The sequence below is a fragment of the Mustela lutreola genome, chromosome 3, assembly GCF_030435805.1.
Source record: "Mustela lutreola isolate mMusLut2 chromosome 3, mMusLut2.pri, whole genome shotgun sequence".
NCBI classification, from domain to species: Eukaryota; Metazoa; Chordata; class Mammalia; order Carnivora; family Mustelidae; genus Mustela; species Mustela lutreola.
In genome coordinates, this window is record NC_081292.1 from 154,469,540 (window position 1) to 154,486,312 (window position 16,773).

A 16,773-nucleotide genomic window follows, 5' to 3' on the forward strand; every position below is an offset into this window, starting at 1 on the left:
TCTGCCTTCAGCTCAGGCCATGATCCTAGGGTCCTTGATCCCTGGTCACGATCAGGTTTCTTGCTCAGCAGGGAGCTGCTTCTCCCTCTGCCCCAATCCCTGCTTGTGTGCTCTCTCGCTCGCTCGCTCTCTCTCTCAAATAAATAAATAAATAAATAAAATCTTACCCAAAAAAGAATAGAAGGATAGTTCAACCAATAGCCATATTACATTTAATTAGTAAACATTAAATGCATTTCTGTAAAAGTCAGAAAAAAGGTAAAGATTCCTATTATCATCACTGTTATTGATCTTTGTTTGGAATTTATACCTGTGCATTAAGACTTTTTTTAATTATAACATGCAAATATTTACAATATATTAAGTGGGAGGAAAAGCAAATTATGGAAGAATAAAAAATATGCTATTTACATTTAAAAGTAGATTATAAAAATCCATCAAAGAAAGATAATCATTGTTACCTCTGGAAGATAAGATTTTTGAGTGATTTTTGAAATGTTTGAACATTTTTCCACATTTTCCAGATTTACATTCATATACCTATTATTGTGTTTTTCTCATTAAAAAAAGGGAAGTCTCACTACAATGTGCTGGAAACTTGATCCAAAATATAGTATATGTGTTCCATAAATACTCATTTATTAAGCATCTGTCATAGAAGTGCAGACATTCTGGACTTCATTTCTAGCCCTAGAAATTATTATACAAGATTTCATTGCACACTAACCTGAGCTAATTTAGATACCCAAACTCTTAATTTCCTTTTGAGGCTAGTGTTTCTTAGCTACTCCCCACAACCTTGAGAGTAGATTATAATGAATAGAAAATTCAGATCAAATCTTTCCACATATACAAACATTTATTAAGCATTCATTGAAGCAGACGCAATACTTATTTCATACAATCTGTTTCATAAGCTTCCCACATCCCAGCAGTCTATCCTAAGTGTTCCAACCATCATTTTGCAAGGAAGGTTCATTTTAGGTTTATTTGACAATATTCCTGAGGCAGGATTCTGTTCCCATTACAGTTGGCATCAGGCAGTTCCTGTCACCTGACCCAATGACTAGACATGGCACGATTTAGAGATCAAGCCCCAGATCCATTTCTAATGGTACTGGCTACCAGCCTCACCAGAAAGTAGTAACCTTTCATATGGGTGTGAGTGTCCCTAAATATTTTAGCTATTCCCCATATCTTAAATAATTTCAGTTACACTATTGAGAGCCCATTTCTAACATCAGGCTGATTAACAAGCTTCCACTTTTGCTGATATGTACCTATTTCTGATATTCTCTCTGCAATAACCAAAACCTCAGGTGTGGCTTTAGATAATAGACATCCTTGTGGTAGCTGCCTCTGGAACATACTCTGATATCCTCCTGATCCTCCCTGAAGTGAGAATTTTGAGCAAAGCACCTTACTGGCCCCTAGATCTCAAGCTTGACACACACAGCATCCAACTGTCTAGGCCAAAGTATTTTTAAGTAAAATACTGACATAAACAAAATGGATTTTGGCTAATACCAAGCAAGAGGTTAGAAATCTTTAACTGGAACAGGGAGCCATGGATAAGTACTAAGCGATGAGGTTGTAGGTATTTGTGGGAATCAATTGATGGAAAATGGAATATCATATGTGATATAAATGATCACTAAGAGCTTTTATATACATATAAGTGTAATATATATTATACTACAAAATAAAATGAGTGTGAGGTAATGAAGGAATTTTCTTGATTTGTTTCTTTGTTTCTGATCACACTTGCTGATTTTCCTTTCAATTAAGAAATTAATACAAGTTCATTATGTAAGATTTGGGGAATATAAAAGTGACAATGAAAAAAATAAAAATCACCTCAAATCATAGTTCTGTTATAAAAATAATTAGCATTTAATGTAAATCCTTTCCATTTTCTTCCTATGCATATAGCTTATTTTCCAAAGAATGTACAATGTTTCATTTTTTTTCTGATCACAAAAGTAATATATACTTAATTTTGAAGACAAAAGAGTGCAAAAAAACCCAAATCACCATAATCCTTTCATTCATAGGCACCATTTTTTATTTTTTATTTGTACTCTTAACCTACCAGCTGATATATGCTGGGTTATTAAGCAGACTGTTGTCTGCTTACTAGGTGCTCCATTAATAAAGAGATCATTTGCCCATGCTATACTTAGAAAGACAATGTATTCTAAAACCAATATTGTAACCCTGGCTTGAAGGGAAGGTAGGAGATAAACTCATTTATATCAGAAAATTATTCTAAAGCTTACTCCTTGAAGTCCTTACCTTTTTATTGCAGGAATTGACCTTCTCAGATGTCCATTGCCCAAATTGTGTATTGCATGCCAAGGAGTTAAGTCAGATTACTGCTTATATCTTGCAATCTAATTTCCATGTCTCTATTTGTATTTCAGTGAAAAGGATTCATGGTGTACCAAGTCATTATGGCTCTAAGATCCTTGTAACTCTTAATGGCAGCCCACCAGGGAAAGCCATTGTGGAACAAAAATAGTTTTAGGATTAAAGGAGAAAGCCTTGTTTGCAATGCTGTTGCTGCTGTGTGTACTACCTCCTGTGATGTGGCATGAATGGATTTAGATATAAATCTAAGGCTTTGCAGACTAAATGCCCTCATCAAATAGTATTTATTGGAGTTTATAGCTGAGATACTGTTTTCCTTAGAAACCAGTTGCAGCAGGAAATTTGACTAAGAGCAGGAATTTTAACACAGATACACATATTAACCTTTCCTGCAGTGTCTTCTTAACCTAATACCCTAAATTCATACACTTAGTGCTTGTAGGAGAAAAATTTATAAAGAGAGAAATTTTCCATTTGATTTAATTCTCCAATTATGATCCATCTTTTCCCTCAAATTTTTAAAATCCACATTAGAGGTGTGCAATGATTCATGTGATTTTCAATTTCTTCTCTTTATCTGCTTATAGATAAATCAGAAATAAATTAGAATTGAGGAAATATATTCCACCTCTTGCCACACACAGAAAAAAAACACAAGTACCTTCTATTTTCTATATTTATAACATACTAATGAATCTCTTGAATTAGGAGCTAAAAACTATAAATGTCTGCATTAAAATGAAGTTCAATCTCAGAAGGTAGTAAAGATTAAAAAATTGTAGACAATGCGGCAAATTGTGTTTTCTAGGAAACTATTTTTGAGATGCCACCAAGGAGGCAGAACTGAGCTTGAAAGCAGAGGTTTCGAAGTGAGCAGAGATGGAGCTAAGAGAGGACTGGGTAAAAAGATTAGAGACAGATCTCTAAAGAGGCTTTCTGTGGGAACTGACTATTCAGTAAATGCAGGTGACAAATGACCTTTGACTATCTTCATGGTTGTACTGTTGATTTTAGAAAGAAGATAGGCTAACTAAGGCTTACTTTAGGGAAACACAAAATGTGCGCAAATTCCCCAGGCTCTAATACATTATGTGCACAGATTTGAAAGAAAAAAATTCACATCTTAAAGGAATGAGAAAGCAAAATTAACCTCCTCTTTACTTTACCTATCTGACTTTAATTATACTGTATATGGCAATTATCTAGACCCTGTGGTTTAGAAATTCAGCAGTTGGGAAGTATGATAAATTTGGAGGCCTGTTAGAAAGCTCTGAATAGTTGAAGACACAAATTGCAAATTCCTCTTATAGCTGCTAAATTCAGACTGGACTTAATTGACCACTGGATTATCTGAAATCTGCAAATTGGTCATCTTTGTCTGAAAGAAAACAGTATAACAATAAAGACTGAAAGGGGATTGCCCTCATTCCATTGCAATAAGTTGAAAAGCTTAAGACTGAAAAGATAAAAAGTATTTATTTATATTTAAGTGTAAGGGAATGTTGAATAGGGGAAAGAGGTAAAAGAAATCAATTATTTTATTAAAACATGAGAAATTACTTTAAAATTCAGTTTGCTCAGGATGCCTGGGTGGCTCCGTCAATTGCACATCTGCCTTCAGCTCAGGTCATGATCCTAGGGTCCTGGGATTGAGTCCTGCATTGGGCTCTCTGCTCAGCAAGGAGTCTGCTTATCACTCTACCTGCCTTCGTGCTCCCCACTGCTTGTGCTTTCTCTCTCTCACAAGTAAATAAATAAAATCTTAAAAAAAAAAAAATCAAGTTTACTCTAACCTTGACTCGCTAGCAAATTTTTTGAAATGCAGACTCATATTTTTCAGTTATACATTCCATATATTCCATACATTCTATTGAGCTCGAGAGTAAGGATTAATTTTAGGTTTGGAACTTACCCCTTCTCTAATATGCGCTATATTTATAGGCATGTAACACTTATATATGTGTCTATTTATGCATATGTAATATATACTCATATGTACTGATCAGACATACTACATGCAATTAGAAGGTTAAATTATTTGGAACGTAATCAACATCACCAAAAAACAATTTACATGGATAACAGTCTACTTAAAAATTGTCTCCTTAAAAGTCCACTTAAAAAGCCTAAAAAGTAATCATTGAGCACTACATCAAAAAATAATCATTTACTATATGCTGGCTAATTAAGCATAATAATAATTTTTTTTTAAATACTAAAAAGTGTGGGGCACCTGGATGGCTCAGTTGGTTAAGCAACTGCCTTTGGCTCAGGTCATGATCCTGGAGTGCCAGGATCGAGTCCCACCTCGGGCTCCCTGCTTGGCAGGGAGTCTGCTCTCCCTCTGACCTCTCCACTCTTACACTCTCTCTGTCTCTCAAATAAATAAAATTTTTTTAAAAGCGTAACATTTTAGAGAATATTTTCAAGTGGAGTTAGAGGTGAAAAAAATGTTTTTATGCTTATATCACTTCTATTTATATTATCAGTATCTTCCTAGCTAAAGAATGAGTTTAATTGAGGAAAAGAGATATTAACAATATATGTCTCTGCTTCTATGTTATTTTATGTATCCTTCCTTGGAATGTCTGTCCCTCTTCTCAGTCAAACTGAAAATTGGCATGTGTTAAACAATTGGATTATGACTCTAAAAGAAATACTAGCCATCCTTTGATGACTGTCTATTGTCCTGCTAGCCTCAGAAAATGTTTCCTGACTTCCTGCCATCCACAATGACCTTCTTTCTCTGAATTTTTTAACGTTTAAAATTTATACAAATTTTGTATCATTTGATATCTTTCCAAAACAGTTATATGTCTTAAGCATTTTAGACATGTGAATGCTATATATGTTTGCCAAATCTGTGCTCAAATTGTTTTTTAATACTTCCTTTTTACATAGTGACCAGCGTTGGCTGTGGATAGGTTTGAATAAAAGAAGCCCAGATTTACAAGGATCCTGGGAGTGGAGTGATCATACACCAGTAAGTTTAAACTTTCTTGTAGGGATTATTTGTTTCCATACATCTGCACCTTTATAACCATAATATATATATAATGGTTATAAAAATATATTTATTTATATTTATATTTATTTTTATTTTATATATTTATATATATATAGAACCATATAACCATTAAAATTATGAAGAACTATCTTTATTGAAATGAAAATACATTCACATATATGCAGTGAGGGAAAAGAATACTAGCCTTACTTTTATTTTAAAAAATAACCATACATGTATAAATAAATAAATATTTTTTAAAATTAAAAAATAACCATATAGATAGTTTCTCTGTAGGCCTAAAAATAGAAAAATATGGCTATATAGATATAGTGGCATCTTTGGATGGTAAAGTGTGTTTTTCTTTGTGCTGTTTTTTATTTCCTTTTGTCACAATGAGAAGTTTTTACTTTTATTATCTAAAAATATAAAAGTTACATAAAAAAGAATGTATCTTTATTGGGAGAAATAATTTGTTTGGGGAAACCTCAAGAAGACCTTAAGTACTATTTCAAATGTTTATATTATCCTAAAGAGAGGTTTTAGGTAACACTTAGAGGAGCACATTAGTCTCAAATTTATTAAATATTTCCTTCATATTACCATTGTGTCAATTCATCATATATTCTTTCCAAATATAAAATTTCTTGGCTTTTATTTTCAAATAGGAGCAAATCTGAAATTAGTTAATTGAATAACTAGCATTTCAGTCCATGCAAAAAAAAAAAAGTTCTTCTGCAAGCTCCTTATTCTCTGTGATTCCAGCTGCAAACTTAATACACTATTAACCTCCACTTCTGAAACTGTAGCTTCCTTTGTTTGGAAACTGATGACAGTATGATATTTTCTAAGTCATCTCATAATTTAGCATCCTGATACTGAAGAAAAGATGAAAAAGTTTTCCTTCTGTAGCATGTGAATGTGTTTGAGTTATTAGAGCTGCCTAAATTACATCTAAATTGCAAATATTTGTACATCAGTCTTATGGTCTCAAGCCTCTCTTGTTTTTTAAGGTGTCTACTATTCTTATGGAAAATGAGTTTCAGCAGGATTATGATATCAGAGACTGTGCTGCTGTCAAGGTCAGTCCAATGCTGGAAAATCTGCATATTTAAAAAATAAATTTGGCATTGTATGCAGTCAGGCAACAGATCCACAGAGTGCCTTTTGTGTGTGGAGCATGATATTAGATGTAATGGGACGTAAGAACACTATGGCCCCACCTCAAGCTACCTTAGACTTAATTTGAGAAGAGAAAATTCATATTCAAGAAAGGTGGCTCTTATCATTGTACAGTAATAGGCTCCAAATGAGTAGGCTGAGGAGAGCTAATGAAACTCAGAAGAGGAAATGATTCCTGTGACCTGTTTCCAGAAGGAGGTGGGATTGTACTGTGCTTTTGTACAGATAGGTTAGAGTACGTCTTTCTAATGGGGGATGACATGAGGAGGTGGCCTCAAGTAAACAGAGAGTGGAAGGAATAGACTAAGGCTGTGAGGAGGACAGAATACAGATCAAGAAGTTTTCTTTGGTGCCATGGTTGAATATAAACTTAGGAAATTACATTGGTGGTAGGTGACAACATTATAAATGGTTTCTGATGTGAACCAAGAAGGTATGAAGAAGATTCATCTCAAGTCAGATTTCAAGATGCAGCAAGTAGGACCAGAAGATGTAAAAGACCAGTTAGGCATGTTCCTTTGAAAAATTCATTAATTTATTGATTCCATAAAGTAGTCTAAGTAGTCTTTGATGCTCTGGGGGATACACCAAAGATAAGGTATAAAAGAGTTGTCCTCATAGAACTTACGTCTAATAGGAGATAAGTGAACAAGCAATTGCAGGAGCTATGACAGATGGGGTATAAATTTTATGCAAGAACAAGAGTGTTATGAGAGGTAATGATGATTAACACTGGTAATGGTGATGATGGCGGCATCAGCTAATACTTGTTAACTCATGAGCTAGCTACTTATTTTACGTAATACGTGACCTTGTGAGGTAGGGACCATTTCATATTCATTTTTTGAGGAAGAAATTTAAGTTCTGAGTAAGTATACATGGTTACAGAACTGAAACCCAAGTGTCTGGGTTTACTCTGCAGTATGACTAGGTGTTTATAGAAATAGAAAAAGTACTGGTTTATGGAGAAAATATTAACATTTTAGTTTAGATATTTTGAATTCAAGCTAGTAGTAAGAAATATCCTATAGTAAGTTGAAATCAAAAGATCAGAGTTGAAGGAAGGAAAAATGTATTTTAAAAAAGTACAAAGGGCCAAAAGTGGATTTAGAACTGTCAACACATAAAATGTAAGATGAGGAAGTCGGGAGACATATATATTATATCTTTGCTATGCAAGCCCACGAAAGAGATTCAAGAGAGTGATTTTCCAGAAATGCTGCAGGAAGCTTGATACAAAGAACTGAGAAGGCCACTGGAAAGCACTATTTTCAAAGCAATTGTTCTAATAATAAACTGAATAGTATCATGCCATTTTTATAGAACTCTCAGCTTAACACATGAAAAGGTGAAAACTTCGGAGAAGCTTGTAAAGTTTCCAAACACTGATGCAAAAACCATGTTCTATGTAAATAAGAGTTCTTACATGTAAAGAGATTAGAAAATCTACCCCCCAAAAAACTAAATAAAAGAGACACTGATGCAGCCAATGTCAGGAACAAGGCTAGCCAGGCAGTGTCCTAGAAGGAGAATCTCCCCTCACTTGCGTTAGTACCCACCAGAATCTTGACCTTAAGAGAGAGTAGTCCAAAAAGTGAGGGAGATTCCTCCCACATTATGCCCTCCCATTTTCTTTCTTGCCTGCCTACTAATTGGAGTTTGTAGAGAGCTATCTCAGATCACATAGAGGAGGTTAATTAACATCCTAGCAGTACAGAGCAACACCAGAGCAGGAGCCTGGGCCCTTGATGTCAGACCATTATGTCACATTTTCAAAGATCTGCTTTCATCATAGTCTGGTGTTGGGAAGCCACTGAAGTAAACATTTTTTTAGCTTGAGCTTTCTGAAATTTTTTTAAAATATTTTATTTATTTATTTGACAGACAGAGATCACAAGTAGGCAGAGAGGCAGGGAGAGAGAGAAGAGGAAGCAGGCTCCCTGCTGAGCAGAGAGCCCGATGCAGGGCTCAATCCCAGGACCCTGGGATCATGACCTGAGCTGAAGGCAGAGGCTTTAACCCTCTAAGCCACCCAGGTGCCCTGAGCTTTCTGAAATTTAAAGATACAATCTATAGTTTCATATCACCAAAAAGAGAGAAAAAAAAACAGTTTACATTTTGGATATAAACATGACCTTATGATAAATTTGCTGTATCAGGGGCACCTGGGTGGCTCAGTGGGTTAAGCCGCTGCCTTCGGCTCAGGTCATGATCCCAGGATCTTGGGATCGAGCCCCACATCGGGCTTTCTGCTCTGCAGGTAGCCTGCTTCCTCCTCTCTCTCTGCCTGCCTCTCTGCCTACTTGTGATCTCTGTCAGATAAATAAAGAAAAAATCTTAAAAAAAAAAAAAAATTTGCTGTATCAGCCCCTTTGAAGATTCTTGATGAGGCTGTTAACTATTTAAACAGTGTTCATTCATTGAACAAATATCTTAGGTACTAGGGCTAAAGTAGATTAAAGACTATAGGACTTATACTTTACTGTTTTATAAAGCTGCATCATGGTGAAAGTATTCTGCAATCCTCTTCCTCCTTTAGGTCATTCAGAGGCCATGGCGAAGAAGCTGGCATTTCTATGATGACAGAGAATTTATTTACTTAAGACCTTTTGCTTGTGATACAAAACTTGAATGGGTATGCCAGATTCCAAAAGGTAAGTGATACTTCTTCCTTTTCACAATCTTCTCATGTGATCATTGTAAATGTTGAGCCTAAAGTACCTAAGAGAGCATTTTAGTCTATAATTATAACTTTAAAAAGCCTATGAAGATGTAGTTATATATATGTATATATATCTATATGTATATATACATGTAGATATCTATCTATCAATATATATATATCAATGTAGATATATATATCTACATATACATATAGTTTGTATATTAAGCTCCATCCTGCTTGACTCCTACCCCAAGTACAAGACTGGTTATTAGATGGTACTTTCCTCTTTGATCATGAAAGAATTTGTATGGAAGATAAAATTTAAGATGAATTTAGAGGGATTAGATAATGAAAGGTTATTTCAACTAAAAGAAGATATGTAGTGGAGGGAATCACTTCAATTTTTATTTTGATGCAAAATGAAGGATAAAATGAAGATAAGCTTGGGAAGAATGAGGCAAAAGTCAAGAAAGCAAAATTTGGCAGGTAGAAATAGTTTGCACTGAACCCCCAAACTGCTAGTAGTTTATGAAATTCAAATTCAAATTCAGGAAACTAGTTCGCTTAATAGTAGAGGCTTGGTGGCAAAAAGAAGATAAAGAAGAATAAAGAGATACCCTTTTACTCAGCTTGTTACTAGGAAAATGTTAAAGAAATACTGAGGAAAAAAGGAAAATGTTTAGATTTTTAACAGCCAAATTATTTTTAATAACTTAAAAATCATTTTGAATAATTTTATTAGATATATTAAATTAATTAGTGATAATTGCACAGAAGGCTCTAAACTAAATTTCTGAATTGAATGTAGATCATTGAAACTAAATGTATATCCTCCTCTAAGCTCTTAAAGAACCCAGAAGTTTCCTTCATGCCACTACCTATTAGAAGATTGTTCTTTTTCCTTAAAAAGGCCATCACCATATTGCCTTTAAAATACATGATATCCAGTATAGGAACTGAAAAGTCTCTTTCACAAAGGCAACTGGTAGCCTACTAATAAAAGAGGAAACTTGTGTGTGTGTGTGTTGTGTGTGTTGTGTGTGTTTCTGTGTGTGTGTTGATAACTTTAGTTATTTCTGATTACTTGATTAAACCTTTAAGAGGAATAAAAGGAAACCAGTTTGGGTATCCTTTAAATAAGCAGGGAAGTAACTAATTTGGATAAGGTCTCTGGTTTGAAGCAGTAATGGTGATGTTCCCATTAGGCTTGATGTTTGCTAACATGGCACAGAGAGTGTCATTGCTCCTTCCAAAGTGTGCCTCATTAGTAGCTGCTACCCCAACCGCATGCCTCCTGTTTGAGTGGTGGGGAAGACCCAAGAGTTCACACCAGCATAACCATACGAATTACAAACCAGTAACCACAGGAAATATTCCAAAGAGCATGTGGTTGTCTTTTTTTTCTTGTTATGTATTTTTTATTTTAAACAAAAAGAAAGGAATTAACTAACTTAGCAAGCATAAATCTATTAACTAAATAAATAAATCTTCTAAATAATGACACCCCTGCCTTCCCCATACAGAAACAAAATTCCAAAACTAAGGAAATTCCTGTCTCAGCCTATTCACAGTGGTTTGAAGCAATCACTGATTGTTGGATCCAGAATTTAAATGTTATGTAAACTCTTCTTTGATAGTCCCTAAATTCTAAGTTACAGTGTGTCATATCAGTCAGTAGAGCCACCAGAGTCTGCTCAACTGGATTATTTCTGTATCAATCTGTATTTTTCTGGTTTTTTGAAAACAGTTTACTTCTTCAGTAACCTAAATCACTGTGTCTTTTTTCTAGCTCTTGCCTTTTTAAAAAAGGCAAAAAAGATTCATATGATCTGAAGAGAAACCAGAGTATTTGCCTTTCTTATTACCTGACCTATTTGGTTCTAATTAGTCCTCTTCTCTACAAGGGATATTTTGACAAGCTAAAATTTTTTAAATAACCATAACCACTATAGATATACATAGTTTTAAAAAATATTGTTTTTTAATTGAAAAAATTGAAAAAGTATCAAAAATAAAGCTCATAAAAATGTTTTTAGGAAAATCACCTATAATGGCACTACCCAAATGCACCTATTCTTTTATTATACTTTTTGGTATCTTGTACACACATACATAATCTCATAAAAGCAAACAAACAAACAAACAAAAGCCTTATATTCTGCTTTTCTCACTAATTTAAAGAAATTTCAATGTTAGACATAGCTTCCTCCAAAAAACAAATGAACAGATTCTTTAAAAATTTTTATTTAAATTCAATTTATTTAGCATATACTGTATTAGTTTCAGGGGTAGAATTTAGTGATTCATCAGTTGCATGTAACACCTAGTACTCATTACATCAAGTGCCCTCCTTAATGCCCATCACCCAGTTACCCAGTCATCTCATCTCCTCCACGCACCTCCCTACCAACAACTCTAGGTTTGTTCCCTACAGTTAAGAATCTCTTATGGTTTGCCTTACACTCTATTTTTATATTATTTTTCCATCCCTTCGCCTATGTTCATCTCTTTTGTTTCTTAAATTCCACATATGAGTGAAATCATACAGTATTTGTCTTTCTCTGACTGACTTCTTTCACTTAGCATAAGAACACTAGGTCCGCAGTGCTGCAAATGGCCAGACTTCATTCTTTTTGATGGCTGAGTGATGTTCCATTATATGGAATATATATAAAATATCATATATACATACGACATCTTTTTTATCCATTCATCTATCTGTGGGTATCTGTGCTCTTTTCATATTTTGGCTACTGTGGACGTTGCTGCTATAAACATTGGGGTGCATGTGCTTCTTTGAATCACTATTTTTGTGTCCTTTGGATAAATACCTAGTAGTGCAGTTGGTGGGTCTTAGTGTAGTTCTATTTTTAACTTTTTGAGGAACCTCCATACTATTTTCCAGAGTTGCTGCACCAGTTTGCTTTCCGACCAACAATGTATGAGGCTTCCTCTTTCTCCGTATCCTTGCCAACATTTGTTGTCTTGTTAATTTTAGCCATTCTGACCAGTGTGAGGTGGTATCTCATTGTGGTTTTGATTTGCCAAGTGATGTTGGGCATTTTTTCATGTGTCTGAACAAAAGTTTTTGACAAGATTACAAACAAGAAAGTATGCATATTTTTAATTGATTTAACCCATTGTTGATAGAAATTATCCCATATACAAAACACTGACTCACAGAGAGAAACCAAGATGTTGGATATACAGGCAGTCCTCTGAGTAGGATCTTCTCTGCATTAGGCCCAGATACAACAGCAAAATTAAGAATAGCTATTTTACCCTGTAATTTCTAATAGTCATCAAACTTTGTCTTTGCCTTGAAAGCCATATGACCTACAACCAGAATGAAAAGGGAGAGGAAGGCAACTAGCATCCTGTGGGGAGATGTTCAGCCCTGGATTGTCTGGGTGCTTTTGTAGAGGTCATCTTAAAGTGATTTTCACAGTCATTATGAGATAGGTGGTGGAGTCTTGTTTTTTTGTTTGTTTGTTTGTTTGTTTTTAAAAGATTATTTATTTATTTATTTGACAGAGAGAGATCACAAGTAGGCAGAGAGGCAGGCAGAGAGAGAGGGGGGAGCAGGCTCCCCACTGAGCAGAGAACCTGATGTGGGACTTGATCCCAGGACCCTGGGATCATGACCTGAGCAGAAGGCAGAGGCTTTATAAAACCCACTGAGGCACCCACGTGCCCCGAGTCTTGTTTTTTAATAGAATAGAGAATTGAGTCTCAAGGACCTTGGCAGCTGATCAAAGTTCCACAGCAGTGAAGGTCTGCGGGCATTTGGAACCTGACCCAACCAATTTCAAGGCCCATCATTCTTTATAAAGTACCATATTTTCTCTTTCCAACCAGGAATTCTGGGTGATTTTTATTATTTTTCTTCCTGTTTGTCTCTCACCTCCTCAAAAGTTTCAATACTCAATTACTATCCCTTGTTCACAAAGATACCCTGGGGGACAATGAACTCTAGCGACCCAGGTTTATAGAACAATTATTCAAATTGTATTAGAGGAAGAAGTAGTTTTTGAATAACCTCATCCTGCAGTGATGATTATCTTGGTGCCTACTCCTTACTGCTTCTATGTAATGTGGATAATATATTCATTTACTTATTTACACTTTCTAATTATTAGCTGTAATTTATCCATCTAGTCTTCCTTTGTGGCTTCTGTGATATAAGGTAGAGAACTGTTAGGAATACTTTAATAGTTAACGGGTCTGCCTTTTTTATTGTCATTGACGCAGCTTTAGCTTAAGCCACAGGAATTCAAACCGAAGCAATCATCATATGAAAGAAAATGGTTTGGCCAGAAATGGTCGAACTCAGCAATCCTGCAAGTGCTCTTGAGTTAGATTAAAGGCACTTACTTATAGTATGACATTATCTGTAATTGGATACTAATCTTGAGCCTTTTGCTTTCTTTCTTATATAGGCCGTATTCCAAAAACACCAGACTGGTACAATCCAGGTAAGTTAAGAAAACTGAAACTTAGCCAAAGCTGCTCTACCTTCTCAGTAATGTACTTAGTTAATTACTGAAGCCCAGGCCTAAGTGCCAGCTTCTCTATTACCTCTTCAAGGGAGATGAAATACCTCCAAGCAGGAAAGGTAATTGGTTGGTGGGGGATGAGGCTTTGGGCCTGGATTTGTTCCCCTCTGTGAGTACAGAAGGGTGGCAAAGTCTCTCACTGGCTCTGAAATCCTTGGTGCTTGGCAAGCAGCACTGGCCTGGCCAGAGCTAGTCAAAAATCTAATGCATTACTACTTATAAATAGTTTCAAACACTAATTGATGCTGAGAGGGTGCAGTTTGATCTGTGCGTAACTCCATTATTTTTCTTCGTCTTTAGAGCGTGCTGGAATTCACGGACCTCCAGTTGTAATTGAAGGGAGTGAATATTGGTTTGTTGCTGATCCTCACTTGAACTATGAAGAAGCTGTCCTGTACTGTGCTAGCAATCACAGCTCTCTGGCTACAGTGACATCTCTTGCAGGGCTAAAAGCCATCAAAAACAAAATAGCAAATGTAATTTGAGAGAATATATTTTAAAATATTTTTCTTATTTTTATATTTGTTCCATTAGAAATTATTTCAGAAATCTTACCAAAATCTATAGAAATTAATGTTGCTTTCAAGTAAAATTTACCTAACAACATCCAAATTCATTTCATGTCAGAGAAGTTAAATAGAACTGCATAGGAGTGCCTAGATGGCTCAGTGGGTTAAGCCTCTGCCTTTGGCTCAGGTCATGATCTCTGGGTCCTGGGATCGAGCCCTGCATCAGGCTCTCTGCTCAGTGGGGAGCCTGCTTCCCCCTCTCTCTCTGCCTGCCTCTCTATTTGTGATCTCTGTCTGTGAAATAAATAAATAAAATCTTAAAAAAAAAAAAAGAACTGTATAATGTTTTAAAATATTCAAGATTAATTATAAGTGTCAAAGAGCGTAGTTAGATAATATAAAATATTCTAATTCTTTGGTGGATTTTGTACTAAAAATTAAGTTTTTGTCTTTTTGTGAAGATTTTGTTTATCTGACAGAGAGAGAGAGAGAGAGCTCAAGTAGGGGAGTAGCAGGGAGAGGTAGAGGCAGGCTCCCAGCTGAACAAGGAGCCCAATGTGGGCCTGGATCCCAGGACCCTGGGATCATGACCTGAGCAAAAGGCAGATGCTTAACCAGCTGAGCCACCCAGGCACCCCTAGTTAATGTGAGTTTTTGTTTCTTCTAATAACTAACTTTGTAAAACAGTTTTTTGTAGGAAAAATAATTTTATATATGTATTTTTTAATATTTTATTTATTTGACAGAGAGATCACAAGTAGGCAGAGAGGTGGGCAGAGAGAGAGGAAGGAAAGCAGGATCCCTGCTGAGCAGAGAGCCCGATGTGGGGCTCGATCCCAAGACCCTGGGATCATGACCTGAGCCGAAGGCAGAGGCTTTAATCCACTGAGCCACCCAGGCATCCCTAATTTTATATTTTTAAATTTATAATTATTTGCAATAGAACACTCCATATCCAATTAATATATGCCTATAATTATAGTGACCATATTTTCTTATGCAAAATAGTGCATACTGTTATCCAAAGAGTTTTCAGCTACTTCTTTGATGAAAGGACCCTATAATTTAGAGACCAAAGTAATGGAATGTCTGGAAATGTTAGCAGTTGTGGTTATGGTGGGACTGGGCATTTAAATGAAACTTTTCCAGAAAACTCAGCACACACAAGGATGGGTGATTTTGTTGGTTGGTCGGTTTGTTTTTCAGATATCTGGTGATGAACAGAAGTGGTGGGTGAGAACAGCGGAGCAGCCAGTAGATCGTCATTCTATGTAGTATGTGACACCATTGATGCTGCCTTTGTAAAGACATTGGAGGAGCCATCCCAAATTCCCCTTTAGAAAATGCTATTTATAAATGTGTTTTGAACATTAATCCGTAAGCTGCATGGACTACAGAAACCAAGTCCTTTTGCATATTAGCATCAAGAAATAAGTGGTATAAAGTAATGGCATAACATTAAATTTAGAAATAAAATTACAGTAAAAAAAAACAGAGTAGAACATGTAACTATGTTATGAGCTGTGAAATCTCTCATTTTCTTTCAGCTCACGATACCCATGGCCTCACTTTCCTATAACATTTCGGGAGGAATGCCTGTGCATGTCTGCCAAGACTTGGTTTAGCGGTAAATTAATTCCAAATCCTTTAATGTTGATTATGTAATATGTGAACTTCGGATTCAATTACCAGCTTAACCTTGCTTTCCTTTTGATTACACATTTTGTTGCTTCATCTTATTTTGACTTACTGCTAATGGCCATGGCTCAAATTCCAAGTGCAAATAAAAGTGCTTTTCACTATGAATATTTTGACTTCCTTTATCCTAAAGCTGTTACGTAGAAATAAGCTTACTGCTTTCATTACTGAGAAGCATATAGACAAATTTACAAAGATAAACAGGTAGCAATTCTAAATATAGTTTAGGTCTCTTACCCCTTCATTAACCTTCGCTTTCAACCTATCTCCCACCATCGGCCACTGTGGAGGTAACTGTGGTCCTTCCACCAAATGTGTGCATTTTTACAGGCAATGCTGATATGCTATAACCTACTGATGTGAGTAATAACAAAAGATAGAAAGGGCTAGAGAAGAAAAGGAATGTATTTTAACTGTTTGGGAAAGATCAATTGAGATTTTCTTTACTACTGGATTGTTTTTAAAATGTGCTGAATGGAAAATTCTCACCCCTGTAATCTTGCTTTTCATTTCTCAGACTTAAATAAACCGACAGACTGTGGTACCAAGTTGCCCTTCATCTGTGAAAAATATAATGTCTCTTCATTAGAAAAATACAGTCCAGATTCTGCAGCTAAAATACAGTGCTCTGGGGATTGGATTACTTTTCAGAATAAGGTAAAGAGAGAATTGCTACATTGTACAAATGATTATTGCTTTCATGATGGCTGTGTGGCCTGTGGCAGAATTGCAGCCCATCAAATAACTTCACTAAGATAGCCTCTGCATGTCTCAGTAACTCGCCTG

The 16,773-nt window shown here is 35.6% G+C and overlaps 1 protein-coding gene across 2 annotated transcripts in view; it reads left to right on the forward strand.

Annotated features, from left to right (window-relative positions):
- LOC131827183 (CD302 antigen) overlaps positions 1–16,773 on the forward strand; it is a 133,214-nt gene that overhangs the window by 39,221 nt on the left and 77,220 nt on the right. For both annotated transcript variants that reach the window (XM_059167247.1, XM_059167249.1), the window contains exons 14-21: positions 5,272–5,353; positions 6,391–6,459; positions 9,099–9,213; positions 13,664–13,699; positions 14,081–14,256; positions 15,496–15,563; positions 15,837–15,916; positions 16,505–16,644. In XM_059167247.1, coding sequence (XP_059023230.1) covers positions 5,272–5,353; positions 6,391–6,459; positions 9,099–9,213; positions 13,664–13,699; positions 14,081–14,256; positions 15,496–15,563; positions 15,837–15,916; positions 16,505–16,644 — 766 coding nt within the window. The remainder of the gene's footprint in view (positions 1–5,271; positions 5,354–6,390; positions 6,460–9,098; positions 9,214–13,663; positions 13,700–14,080; positions 14,257–15,495; positions 15,564–15,836; positions 15,917–16,504; positions 16,645–16,773) is intronic.